Consider the following 13,387-nt stretch of genomic DNA (forward strand, 5'->3'; position numbering starts at 1 on the left):
CACTTGACGAGTTCGACTTTTGACGTGGATTACGCTCCATACCACGGCCTGTTTTACGGCAACGTTCTTAACGAGCCTCTCACATTTGCTCTCATAAAATAAAAAAAAGTATTATCACATAGAAATAATAACTCTGGCTTGCGAGATCGAATGGGATGCTGGGACATTGCCGAGCTGTGAACGAATATGAATCCAAAGAATATGACACTGAATATAAATGTGACAACAACGTTAAATGAGAAAACAACTTCCGGTATGAGTAAACTGTGATTACCTGACCGTAGATTCGTCGGATAGCTAGCCAGGTTGTCCTTGGTGAGTAAAACGATTGTCTATCGCAATATTTAGCTCGTCCATGATGTCGACTTCAGATCTATTGAGTTTTGGTAGTCATGATTTGATCAGATATTACCATCGAATTCCTAGTGCTGTGGTACAGTGCCGGAAGTAACGATGGAAGTTATCTGATATAGATAGTTATTACATCAAATATAAAAATATAGATATAGAATTATAGATGTAGTATAGATATAGAATTATAGATGTAGTATAGATATAGAATTATAGATGTAGTATAGAATTATAGATGTAGTATAGATATAGAATTATAGATGTAGTATAGATGTAGAATTATAGATGTAGTATAGATATAGAATTATAGATATAGTATAGATATAGAATTATAGATGTAGTATAGATATAGAATTATAGATGTAGTATAGGTATAGAATTATAGATGTAGTATAGATATAGAATTATAGATGTAGTATAGATATAGAATTATAGATATAGTATAGATATAGAATTATAGATGTAGTATAGATATAGAATTATAGATATAGTATAGATATAGAATTATAGATGTAGTATAGATATAGAATTATAGATATAGTATAGATGTAGAATTATAGATGTAGTATAGATATAGAATTATAGATATAGTATAGATATAGAATTATAGATGTAGTATAGATGTAGAATTATAGATGTAGTATAGATATAGAATTATAGATGTAGTATAGATATAGAATTATAGATGTAGTATAGATATAGAATTATAGATGTAGTATAGATATAGAATTATAGATGTAGTATAGATGTAGAATTATAGATATAGTATAGATATAGAATTATAGATGTAGTATAGATATAGAATTATAGATATAGTATAGATATAGAATTATAGATGTAGTATAGATATAGAATTATAGATGTAGTATAGATATAGAATTATAGATATAGTATAGATATAGAATTATAGATGTAGTATAGATATAGAATTATAGATGTAGTATAGATATAGAATTATAGATGTAGTATAGATATAGAATTATAGATGTAGTATAGATATAGAATTATAGATGTAGTATAGATGTAGAATTATAGATATAGTATAGATATAGAATTATAGATGTAGTATAGATATAGAATTATAGATATAGTATAGATATAGAATTATAGATGTAGTATAGATATAGAATTATAGATGTAGTATAGATATAGAATTATAGATATAGTATAGATATAGAATTATAGATGTAGTATAGATATAGAATTATAGATGTAGTATAGATATAGAATTATAGATGTAGTATAGATATAGAATTATAGATGTAGTATAGATGTAGAATTATAGATATAGTATAGATATAGAATTATAGATATAGTATAGATATAGAATTATAGATGTAGTATAGGTATAGAATTATAGATGTAGTATAGATGTAGAATTATAGATGTAGTATAGATGTAGAATTATAGATGTAGTATAGATATAGAATTATAGATATAGTATAGATATAGAATTATAGATGTAGTATAGATATAGAATTATAGATGTAGTATAGATATAGAATTATAGATGTAGTATAGATATAGAATTATAGATGTAGTATAGATATAGAATTATAGATGTAGTATAGGTATAGAATTATAGATGTAGTATAGATGTAGAATTATAGATATAGTATAGATATAGAATTATAGATATAGTATAGATATAGAATTATAGATGTAGTATAGATATAGAATTATAGATATAGTATAGATATAGAATTATAGATGTAATATAGGTATAGAATTATAGATGTAGTATAGATATAGAATTATAGATGTAGTATAGATGTAGAATTATAGATATAGTATAGATATAGAATTATAGATGTAGTATAGATATAGAATTATAGATATAGTATAGATATAGAATTATAGATGTAGTATAGATATAGAATTATAGATGTAGTATAGATATAGAATTATAGATATAGTATAGATATAGAATTATAGATGTAGTATAGATATAGAATTATAGATGTAGTATAGATATAGAATTATAGATGTAGTATAGATATAGAATTATAGATGTAGTATAGATGTAGAATTATAGATATAGTATAGATATAGAATTATAGATATAGTATAGATATAGAATTATAGATGTAGTATAGATATAGAATTATAGATGTAGTATAGATATAGAATTATAGATGTAGTATAGATGTAGAATTATAGATATAGTATAGATATAGAATTATAGATGTAGTATAGATATAGAATTATAGATGTAGTATAGATGTAGAATTATAGATATAGTATAGGTATAGAATTATAGATGTAGTATAGATATAGAATTATAGATGTAGTATAGATATAGAATTATAGATGTAGTATAGATGTAGAATTATAGATATAGTATAGATATAGAATTATAGATGTAGTATAGATATAGAATTATAGATGTAGTATAGATGTAGAATTATAGATATAGTATAGATATAGAATTATAGATGTAATATAGATATAGAATTATAGATGTAGTATAGATATAGAATTATAGATGTAGTATAGATATAGAATTATAGATGTAATATAGATGTAGAATTATAGATGTAGTATAGATGTAGTATAGATATAGAATTATAGATGTAGTATAGATGTAGTATAGATATAGAATTATAGATGTAGTATAGATATAGAATTATAGATGTAATATAGATGTAGAATTATAGATGTACTATAGATATAGAATTATAGATGTAGTATAGATGTAGTATAGATATAGAATTATAGATGTAATATAGATATAGAATTATAGATGTAGTATAGATATAGAATTATAGATGTAGTATAGATGTAGAATTATAGATGTACTATAGATATAGAATTATAGATGTACTATAGATATAGAATTATAGATGTACTATAGATATAGAATTATAGATGTACTATAGATGTAGAATTATAGATGTAGTATAGATGTAGAATTATAGATGTAGTATAGGTATAGAATTATAGATGTAGTATAGATATAGAATTATAGATGTAGTATAGAATTATAGATGTAGTATAGATATAGAATTATAGATGTACTATAGATGTAGAATTATAGATGTAGTATAGATGTAGAATTATAGATGTAGTATAGGTATAGAATTATAGATGTAGTATAGATATAGAATTATAGATGTACTATAGATGTAGAATTATAGATGTAGTATAGATATAGAATTATAGATGTACTATAGATATAGAATTATAGATATAGTATAGATATAGAATTATAGATGTACTATATAGAATTATAGATATAGTATAGATATAGAATTATAGATGTAGTATAGAATTATAGATGTAGTATAGATATAGAATTATAGATGTAGTATAGGTATAGAATTATAGATGTAGTATAGATGTAGAATTATAGATATAGTATAGATGTAGAATTATAGATATAGTATAGATATAGAATTATAGATGTAGTATAGGTATAGAATTATAGATGTACTATAGATATAGAATTATAGATGTACTATAGATATAGAATTATAGATGTAGTATAGATATAGAATTATAGATGTAGTATATAGAATTATAGATATAGTATAGATATAGAATTATAGATATAGTATAGATATAGAATTATAGATGTACTATAGATATAGAATTATAGATATAGTATAGATATAGAATTATAGATGTACTATATAGAATTATAGATATAGTATAGATATAGAATTATAGATGTAGTATAGGTATAGAATTATAGATATAATCTATGTATAGATTTATAGATGTAATATTGAATTATACTAGAATTATAGACGTATTGCCATGGTAATATAGATGTAATATAGGTATACTAGAATTATAGATATATCACCATGGTAATATGGCAGTTGTGAATTACTTGATCCTATCTGAGTGCAACACTGATTTGGTTTAGAGTATTTAACCTGTTTTTTTAAAATGCTCCTAATTTGTATATTTGGGTGGTTTTTTTTACAGGTAATGTAATATAGAGAGAAGACAATACAGTGTTAACATGCCATTCATTGAAGGTATTGGTGATGAAGTCACCATAGCAGCGGTTGTCATGACACTAACGATATCGGTGTTAATAGCATGGTGGTCAACATTTGTAGGAGACCATCCTGTACACATTCGTATAATTAGAAGGAGAAATAACCGCTTAACGGCACAACAAGTACAACAACTACGAAGTCAACATGTCATTCAACAACAAAATGATAATGTGAACAACATAGAAAATAGCAACACTAGCGCTGATAGCAATCATCATGTAACACATAGCAGTACACCAAGGGACACAACATTACAGACAGCAAGGGTAACAGAAGATATGACATCTCAAGATACAATAACCCAAACAACAGGAGTGACAAATGACAATTCAGTACCCCTGACAACTGGGGTGACATCTGACAATTCAGTACCCCTGACAACTGGGGTGACATCTGACAATTCAGTACCCCTGACAACTGGGGTGACATCTGACAATTCAGTACCCCTGACAACTGGAGTAACATGTAATGATTCACCAGTTGTGAAAACTTGTAGTGGTAGCCGTGTCCAAACTGTGATGTCACCTGAGATGACAATTAGAAATAGGAAGACGGGACAAACACTTGACACAGATAAACCAAGAGATCTTATCTCAGAAATAAACACTGGAAATGATGACATCACAGAAATCAACACTGGAAGTGATGACATCACAGAGATTAACACTGGCAATGATGACATCACAGAGATCAATATTGGAAGTGATAATATCACAGAAATTGACACTGAAAATGATGACATCAGAGAAGTAAACACTGGAAATGATGACATCACAGACATTGACACTGAAAAGGATGACATTACAGAAATTAACACTCCAAATGATGACATCACCAATATTTACACTGGAAATGATAACATCACAGATGTCAGCTCTTCAAATGATGACATCACAGTATTGAATTCTACAAGTGATCACAACACTAGAGATGATTTTGGTAACCATAGTAACAGGACTGACATACAAGAAGAGACCTCAGATATAAGTAATGAACAAATGAATTCAAGTAGTGGACAGTTTAGAATTAGATTAAAGTTTTTAAATGAAAGTGAAAGAATAGTAGTGGCTAGTCCTCAGGATACTCTAGGACAATTTAGAAGGTATGTATTATATGTAAATGTAACATCCATATAAGGTGTGTATGTATTATATGTAAATGTAACATCCATATAAGGTGTGTATGTATTATATGTAAATGTAACATCCATATAAGGTGTGTATGTATTATATGTAAATGTAACATCCATATAAGGTGTGTATGTATTATATGTAAATGTGACATCCATATAAGGTGTGTATGTATTATATGTAAATGTGACATCCATATAAGGTGTGTATGTATTATATGTAAATGTGACATCCATATAAGGTGTGTATGTATTATATGTAAATGTGACATCCATATAAGGTGTGTATGTATTATATGTAAATGTGACATCCATATAAGGTGTGTATGTATTATATGTAAATGTGACATCCATATAAGGTGTGTATGTATTATATGTAAATGTAACATCCATATAAGGTGTGTATGTATTATATGTAAATGTAACATCCATATAAGGTGTGTATGTATTATATGTAAATGTAACATCCATATAAGGTGTGTATGTATTATATGTAAATGTAACATCCATATAAGGTGTGTATGTATTATATGTAAATGTGACATCCATATAAGGTGTGTATGTATTATATGTAAATGTGACATCCATATAAGGTGTGTATGTATTATATGTAAATGTGACATCCATATAAGGTGTGTATGTATTATATGTAAATGTGACATCCATATAAGGTGTGTATGTATTATATGTAAATGTAACATCCATATAAGGTGTGTATGTATTATATGTAAATGTAACATCCATATAAGGTGTGTATGTATTATATGTAAATGTAACATCCATATAAGGTGTGTATGTATTATATGTAAATGTAACATCCATATAAGGTGTGTATGTATTATATGTAAATGTAACATCCATATAAGGTGTGTATGTATTATATGTAAATGTAACATCCATATAAGGTGTGTATGTATTATATGTAAATGTAACATCCATATAAGGTGTGTATGTATTATATGTAAATGTAACATCCATATAAGGTGTGTATGTATTATATGTAAATGTAACATCCATATAAGGTGTGTATGTATTATATGTAAATGTAACATCCATATAAGGTGTGTATGTATTATATGTAAATGTGACATCCATATAAGGTGTGTATGTATTATATGTAAATGTGACATCCATATAAGGTGTGTATGTATTATATGTAAATGTGACATCCATATAAGGTGTGTATGTATTATATGTAAATGTAACATCCATATAAGGTGTGTATGTATTATATGTAAATGTAATATCCATATAAGGTGTGTATGTATTATATGTAAATGTAACATCCATATAAGGTGTGTATGTAAATGATGTACTACTGTAACATATAATATAAGGTTTGTATGTAAATGATGTACTACTGTAACATCCATATAAGGTGTGTATGTAAATGATGTACTACTGTATCATCCATATAAGGTGTGTATGTAAATGATGTACTACTGTAACATCTATATATGGTGTGTATGTAAATAATGTACTACTGTAACATCCATATAAGGTGTGTATGTAAATGATGTACTACTGTAACATCTATATAAGGTGTGTATGTAAATGATGTACTACTGTAACATCTATATAAGGTTTGTATGTAAATGATGTACTACTGTAACATCCATATAAGGTATGTATGTAAATGATACATTAACTGTACAGAGTATGGCAGGTAATAATGTTATGTGTTTTGACTTACAGAGACAAGTTTACTGGCGATGTAAGTGATGGCAGGACAGTTCGGTTTATCTTCAATGGTCACCTCTTACAAGATGACAACTCTACACTTCAAGATTATAACATAACTGATAATAGTGTTTTACATTGCCATGTATCACAGACAAGTCACACACAAAGAGAAAACTTAGACGTACTTGGTAATTCTGACCTTGATCTTGGTCGGTTCATGGTTCCATTGTTTGGATTCATCTTAGTTACAGTGTGGTATCTACGATGGCAATACAGGTATATGTTTAATGCAACATCTACTATTGCACTCATAGCTGTCACACTCTTGTTTGTTTTAGCCGTTCTAGCAGCTTGGAGGTCATAGTCACTGTGATGTCTGTGCACAAGTCAAAGGTCACTGTGATGTCATTGTGGATAGGTTAAAGGTCACTGTGATGTCATTGTGGATAGGTTAAAGGTCACTGTGATGTCATAGGGGATAGGTAAAGGTCACTGATGTCATAGGGGATAGGTTAAAGGTCACTGTGATGTCATAGGGGATAGGTTAAAGGTCACTGTGATAGGGGATAGGTTAAAGGTCACTGTGATGTCATAGGGGATAGGTTAAAGGTCACTGTGATGTCATAGGGGATAGGTTAAAGGTCACTGTGATGTCATAGGGGTAGGTAATATAATATAGCGATCATTCTGGAAAGTTAAGGAATTTTAAAGAACTCCTTACAACTCCTTAGAACTCCTTAACTGTTGAGGAATTTTAAAGGACTCCTTAGAACTCCTTAGAACTCCTGGACAATTGAGGAATTTCAATGGACTCCCTAGAAATCTTGGAAATGCATTAAAAGTAGGTTTTCACATGATTGCTAAAAACACACCAAATAGAAATTAGTTTCCCATTCACAGTGGGTCATCATTTCCCAGCCAGCATGGATGTTAACAGACATATGTATTAGATGTACAATAAATATTCATGACTTTATCTGAAGGTAATAAGGATTTACGAGTCATGAAAATTCATTGTCCATCTAATACCTATGTATGTTTTCTGATTCCCATGATGCAACAGTGGATAACTGCTCAGACTGTCACATGATCAATGTGAAACAAGATTTAGTTTACGCAATGTTTATATGATGTAAAATCATGAAATGACTAGAAATCAAAATGTACAAAAAATGCCTTATTCTGAATCCTGGAGTGGTGTTTTCATTTTAACCTGGGGTAGGTATAAAGGGAGTGTTATCTTTTAACGAGACAAAAATTAATATATTCATTGAATATAGTTGAAATAATCTATAACTAATTATGTATATGTTAATTAGAGGTAGAAGTAACTCAGTAACATGTTGATATTATGATTATATTGAGGTACAGATTTTTGGGTGCAGACTCCGAAATTAATTGGATTCAATTTATTGTCCATACACAGGGAACCTTGTACATCCTAGCAGGATGTGTACATCATATTGATAGGATGTGACCACATCCTAGTGCTAGGAAGAAGAGCACAGCTATGTACCACCTATGTGCCTCACAATCCCTTGAAAGGGTAAATGTTTCCACAGCCCTGGTACATGGTTGTAAAATATATACATGTTGCATAGATGTGGAATACTGCCTCTGTGCCACAACTGTTTTGCACATCCCAGTACCATAGCTGTGTACTGCATACCTAGCACACAGTTGTGCACATACATGTAACAGCTATGGTGGAATAATACCCTGTAGTAACCCTTTTGTTCATATCTGACTAGCATTGCTCACATAGCTGGTACATGGCTGTAGGAAATACCTATGTTACAGCTATGCTAACATGGCTGTGGGGAAAAACTCTTGTACATGGATGTAAAAACCTATGCTGCATTGCTATTTTTCACATCCATGCATGTTACATTGATGTTGGCATACCGACTACACATCTGTCAAATCTAGGTATGTTACACCCAGTGTGTTGGCCAGAGCTGTTGCAGGGATATAGTGCACATAGCTGGTACAGTCTATGTGGCTCCACTATGTGCACAACCCTGTCCTAGGCATGTGAATGTTACACAGGTGTGCAAGGTTCCCTGTTTATTATGTGTAGACAAGCCTATATATTTACCCACAGTAGATTTATACAGTAAGTCATTGTAACTTCCATCTCTATCTTGACAAGTAAGTCATTGTATCTGATAAATTACTTTCAAAAGATGTTTCAGATACAGTTACCTAGGTTGATTTCTGATTATTCAAAATAAAATAAAAGACTTGTTATGACTAGAACTAAAACTAATGTGTGTTGTTTTGTAAAGTGTATAATTACTTACCAGTATGTGAATTTTCAGAATAAAAAAAATTGTGTGGTTCCGGTTAAACTCAATTTTAGAATAGGTGGGGTAGGTAGATTTTTCATTTTATTGTATTGTTTTTATTTTTCTTGTGTGAGTGTCTAGTTCAGATTTTCCATTGTTTTTCAAATGGTCTCTGTGTTGTTTGTCGGTGGCCGAGTGGTTAAGCCACTTGCCTCTTACCACTGCGGTCAGGGTTCGAACCCCATTCAGGGTTTGATTAAATTTACCACGCTGTAAGTAAGAAGAGTGTCGTTCAGGTTGACTCTACCGAACAACACAGGTTTTCCCCAGGTACTCCGGTTTCCTCCTGCATTAACACTGAACCCATGAGGGATGGCCCTCACTGGACTTCTTGGGAGACAAGTGTTTATATACTTAAAGAACTATCCAGTATAAATAAAGATTATTATTATTATTATTTCTTCCTATCAGATGAACAGCCATTACAGATTGGAAGAACAGTTTTATATTGTCTTTTTAAGTTCATGTCAGTTTTTGCATCCACCATTTCTCGTGAGACTTCACAATTTTTACAATTTTAATATTTTTTTCTTGAATACATAAAAAAAAGTTTAGGATTGGTAATGAAAAGCTAGGTAGGGTCGGGTAACCGGAACCAAACAATTATTTTTTAAGGCCTTATTTGCCATCAATTAAATTCTTTGTTTGCTATCCATGTATTGGTAGATTAGGGGTAGATTAAGGGGTGGATTTAGGGGTGGATTTAGGGAAGAAGTAAAGTTTATATTGTTTGCGAGCTTTACTGTTTTGTAAGAATTTATGTAATTTATGATAACAGAACCACTTTAATTAATTAGAGAGTGTCAATTTGGTAGACAGTACGATACGCCATGTCATTCCACCCTCACTGGGGAGGGGTTGACCAATGTGTGAGGGCGCCTTATCACAGCGTACCTTACAGACTACAGTTTGTTTATACAGGACATTTTGACTTGTACTTGCAGTTCTTTCAATGAACTCAGGAAAGTCTGACTGTCGAGTACTTAAAAAACTGAAATGAGTCTGAAAGTTAGTCAGGATATTTGTAGAGATGAGTCTGAAAGTTAGTCAGGATATTTGTAGAGGTGAATCTGAAAGTTAGTCAGGATATTTGTAGAGGTGAGTCTGAAAGTTAGTCAGGATATTTGTAGAGATGAGTCTGAAAGTTAGTCAGGATATTTGTAGAGGTGAATCTGAAAGTTAGTCAGGATATTTGTAGAGGTGAGTCTGAAAGTTAGTCAGGATATTTGTAGAGGTGAGTCTGAAAGTTAGTCAGGATATTTGTAGAGGTGAGTCTGAAAGTTAGTGGGGATATTTGTAGAGGTGAGTCTGAAAGTTAGTCAGGATATTTGTAGAGGTGAGTCTGAAAGTTAGTGGGGATATTTGTAGAGATGAGTCTGAAAGTTAGTGGGGATATTTGTAGAGGTGAATCTGAAAGTTAGTTAGGATATTTGTAGAGGTGAGTCTGAAAGTTAGTGGGGATATTTGTAGAGGTGAGTCTGAAAGTTAGTGGGGATATTTGTAGAGGTGAGTCTGAAAGTTAGTCAGGATATTTGTAGAGGTGAGTCTGAAAGTTAGTGAGGATATTTGTAGAGATGAGTCTGAAAGTTAGTCAGGATATTTGTAGAGATGAGTCTGAAAGTTAGTCAGGATATTTGTAGAGGTGAGTCTGAAAGTTAGTTAGGATATTTGTAGAGATGAGTCTGAAAGTTAGTGGGGATATTTGTAGAGGTGAGTCTGAAAGTTAGTGGGGATATTTGTAGAGGTGAATCTGAAAGTTAGTTAGGATATTTGTAGAGGTGAGTCTGAAAGTTAGTGGGGATATTTGTAGAGGTGAGTCTGAAAGTTAGTGGGGATATTTGTAGAGGTGAGTCTGAAAGTTAGTCAGGATATTTGTAGAGGTGAGTCTGAAAGTTAGTGAGGATATTTGTAGAGATGAGTCTGAAAATTAGTCAGGATATTTGTAGAGGTGAGTCTGAAAGTTAGTGGGGATATTTGTAGAGGTGAGTCTGAAAGTTAGTCAGGATATTTGTAGAGATGAGTCTGAAAGTTAGTGGGGATATTTGTAGAGGTGAATCTGAAATTTAGTCAGGATATTTGTAGAGGTGAGTCTGAAAGTTAGTCAGGATATTTGTAGAGGTGAGTCTGAAAGTTAGTCAGGATATTTGTAGAGGTGAGTCTGAAAGTTAGTCAGGATATTTGTAGAGGTGAGTCTGAAAGTTAGTCAGGATATTTGTAGAGGTGAGTCTGAAAGTTAGTGGGGATATTTGTAGAGATGAGTCTGAAAGTTAGTGAGGATATTTGTAGAGGTGAGTCTGAAAGTTAGTGAGGATATTTGTAGAGATGAGTCTGAAAGTTAGTCAGGATATTTGTAGAGATGAGTCTGAAAGTTAGTCAGGATATTTGTACAGGTGAGTCTGAAAGTTAGTGGGGATATTTGTAGAGGTGAGTCTGAAAGTTAGTGGGGATATTTGTAGAGGTGAGTCTGAAAGTTAGTCAGGATATTTGTAGAGGTGAGTCTGAAAGTTAGTGAGGATATTTGTAGAGATGAGTCTGAAAGTTAGTGAGGATATTTGTAAAGGTGAATCTGAAAGTTAGTCAGGATATTTGTAGAGGTGAGTCTGAAAGTTAGTCAGGATATTTGTAGAGGTGAGTCTGAAAGTTAGTCAGGATATTTGTAGAGGTGAGTCTGAAAGTTAGTGAGGATATTTGTAGAGATGAGTCTGAAAGTTAGTCAGGATATTTGTAGAGGTGAGTCTGAAAGTTAGTCAGGATATTTGTAGAGGTGAGTCTGAAAGTTAGTCAGGATATTTGTAGAGGTGAGTCTGAAAGTTAGTCAGGATATTTGTAGAGATGAGTCTGAAAGTTAGTCAGGATATTTGTAGAGATGAGTCTGAAAGTTAGTGGGGATATTTGTAGAGGTGAGTCTGAAAGTTAGTCAGGATATTTGTAGAGATGAGTCTGAATGTTAGTCAGGATATTTGTAGAGGTGAGTCTGAAAGTTAGTCAGGATATTTGTAGAGGTGAGTCTGAAAGTTAGTGGGGATATTTGTAGAGATGAGTCTGAATGTTAGTCAGGATATTTGTAGAGATGAGTCTGAATGTTAGTCAGGATATTTGTAGAGGTGAGTCTGAAAGTTAGTCAGGATATTTGTAGAGGTGAGTCTGAATGTTAGTCAGGATATTTGTAGAGGTGAGTCTGAAAGTTAGTCAGGATATTTGTAGAGGTGAGTCTGAAAGTTAGTCAGAATATTTGTAGAGGTGAGTCTGAAAGTTAGTGAGGATATTTGTAGAGGTGAGTCTGAAAGTTAGTGGGGATATTTGTAGAGGTGAGTCTGAAAGTTAGTGGGGATATTTGTAGAGGTGAGTCTGAAAGTTAGTGGGGATATTTGTAGAGGTGAGTCTGAAAGTTAGTGGGGATATTTGTAGAGGTGAGTCTGAAAGTTAGTGGGGATATTTGTAGAGGTGAGTCTGAAAGTTAGTGGGGATATTTGTAGAGGTGAGTCTGAAAGTTAGTCAGGATATTTGTAGAGGTGAGTCTGAAAGTTAGTCAGGATATTTGTAGAGGTGAGTTTGAAAGTTAGTGGGGATATTTGTAGAGGTGAGTCTGAAAGTTAGTCAGGATATTTGTAGAGGTGAGTCTGAAAGTTAGTGGGGATATTTGTAGAGGTGAGTCTGAAAGTTAGTCAGGATATTTGTAGAGGTGAGTCTGAAAGTTAGTGGGGATATTTGTAGAGATGAGTCTGAAAGTTAGTGGGGATATTTGTAGAGGTGAATCTGAAAGTTAGTTAGGATATTTGTAGAGGTGAGTCTGAAAGTTAGTGGGGATATTTGTAGAGGTGAGTCTGAAAGTTAGTGGGGATATTTGTAGAGGTGAGTCTGAAAGT

At 31.5% G+C, this 13,387-nt stretch overlaps 1 protein-coding gene across 1 annotated transcript; it reads left to right on the forward strand.

Annotated features, from left to right (window-relative positions):
- The first annotated feature begins 256 nt into the window (after window positions 1-256).
- LOC144449958 (uncharacterized) lies at window positions 257-9,410 on the forward strand. Its single transcript, XM_078140525.1, has 3 exons — window positions 257-315; window positions 4,285-5,463; window positions 7,186-9,410. Exons 2-3 carry the CDS (start codon window positions 4,322-4,324, stop codon window positions 7,535-7,537), a joined length of 1,494 nt encoding a protein of 497 aa, XP_077996651.1. The 5' UTR covers window positions 257-315; window positions 4,285-4,321; the 3' UTR covers window positions 7,538-9,410.
- Window positions 9,411-13,387: the final 3,977 nt, after the last annotated feature.

Source organism: Glandiceps talaboti, chromosome 19, assembly GCF_964340395.1.
Source record: "Glandiceps talaboti chromosome 19, keGlaTala1.1, whole genome shotgun sequence".
NCBI classification, from domain to species: domain Eukaryota; kingdom Metazoa; phylum Hemichordata; class Enteropneusta; family Spengelidae; genus Glandiceps; species Glandiceps talaboti.

What these genes read in the sequence shown, in the direction of transcription:
- LOC144449958 (XM_078140525.1), top strand. Translation starts at nt 4,322, where the DNA reads ATGCCATTCATTGAAGGTATTGGTGATGAAGTCACCATAGCAGCGGTT. An exon ending in ACTCTAGGACAATTTAGAAG is followed by an intron (nt 5,464 to 7,185) that starts GTATGTATTATA and finishes TTTGACTTACAG; the next exon opens with AGACAAGTTTACTGGCGATG.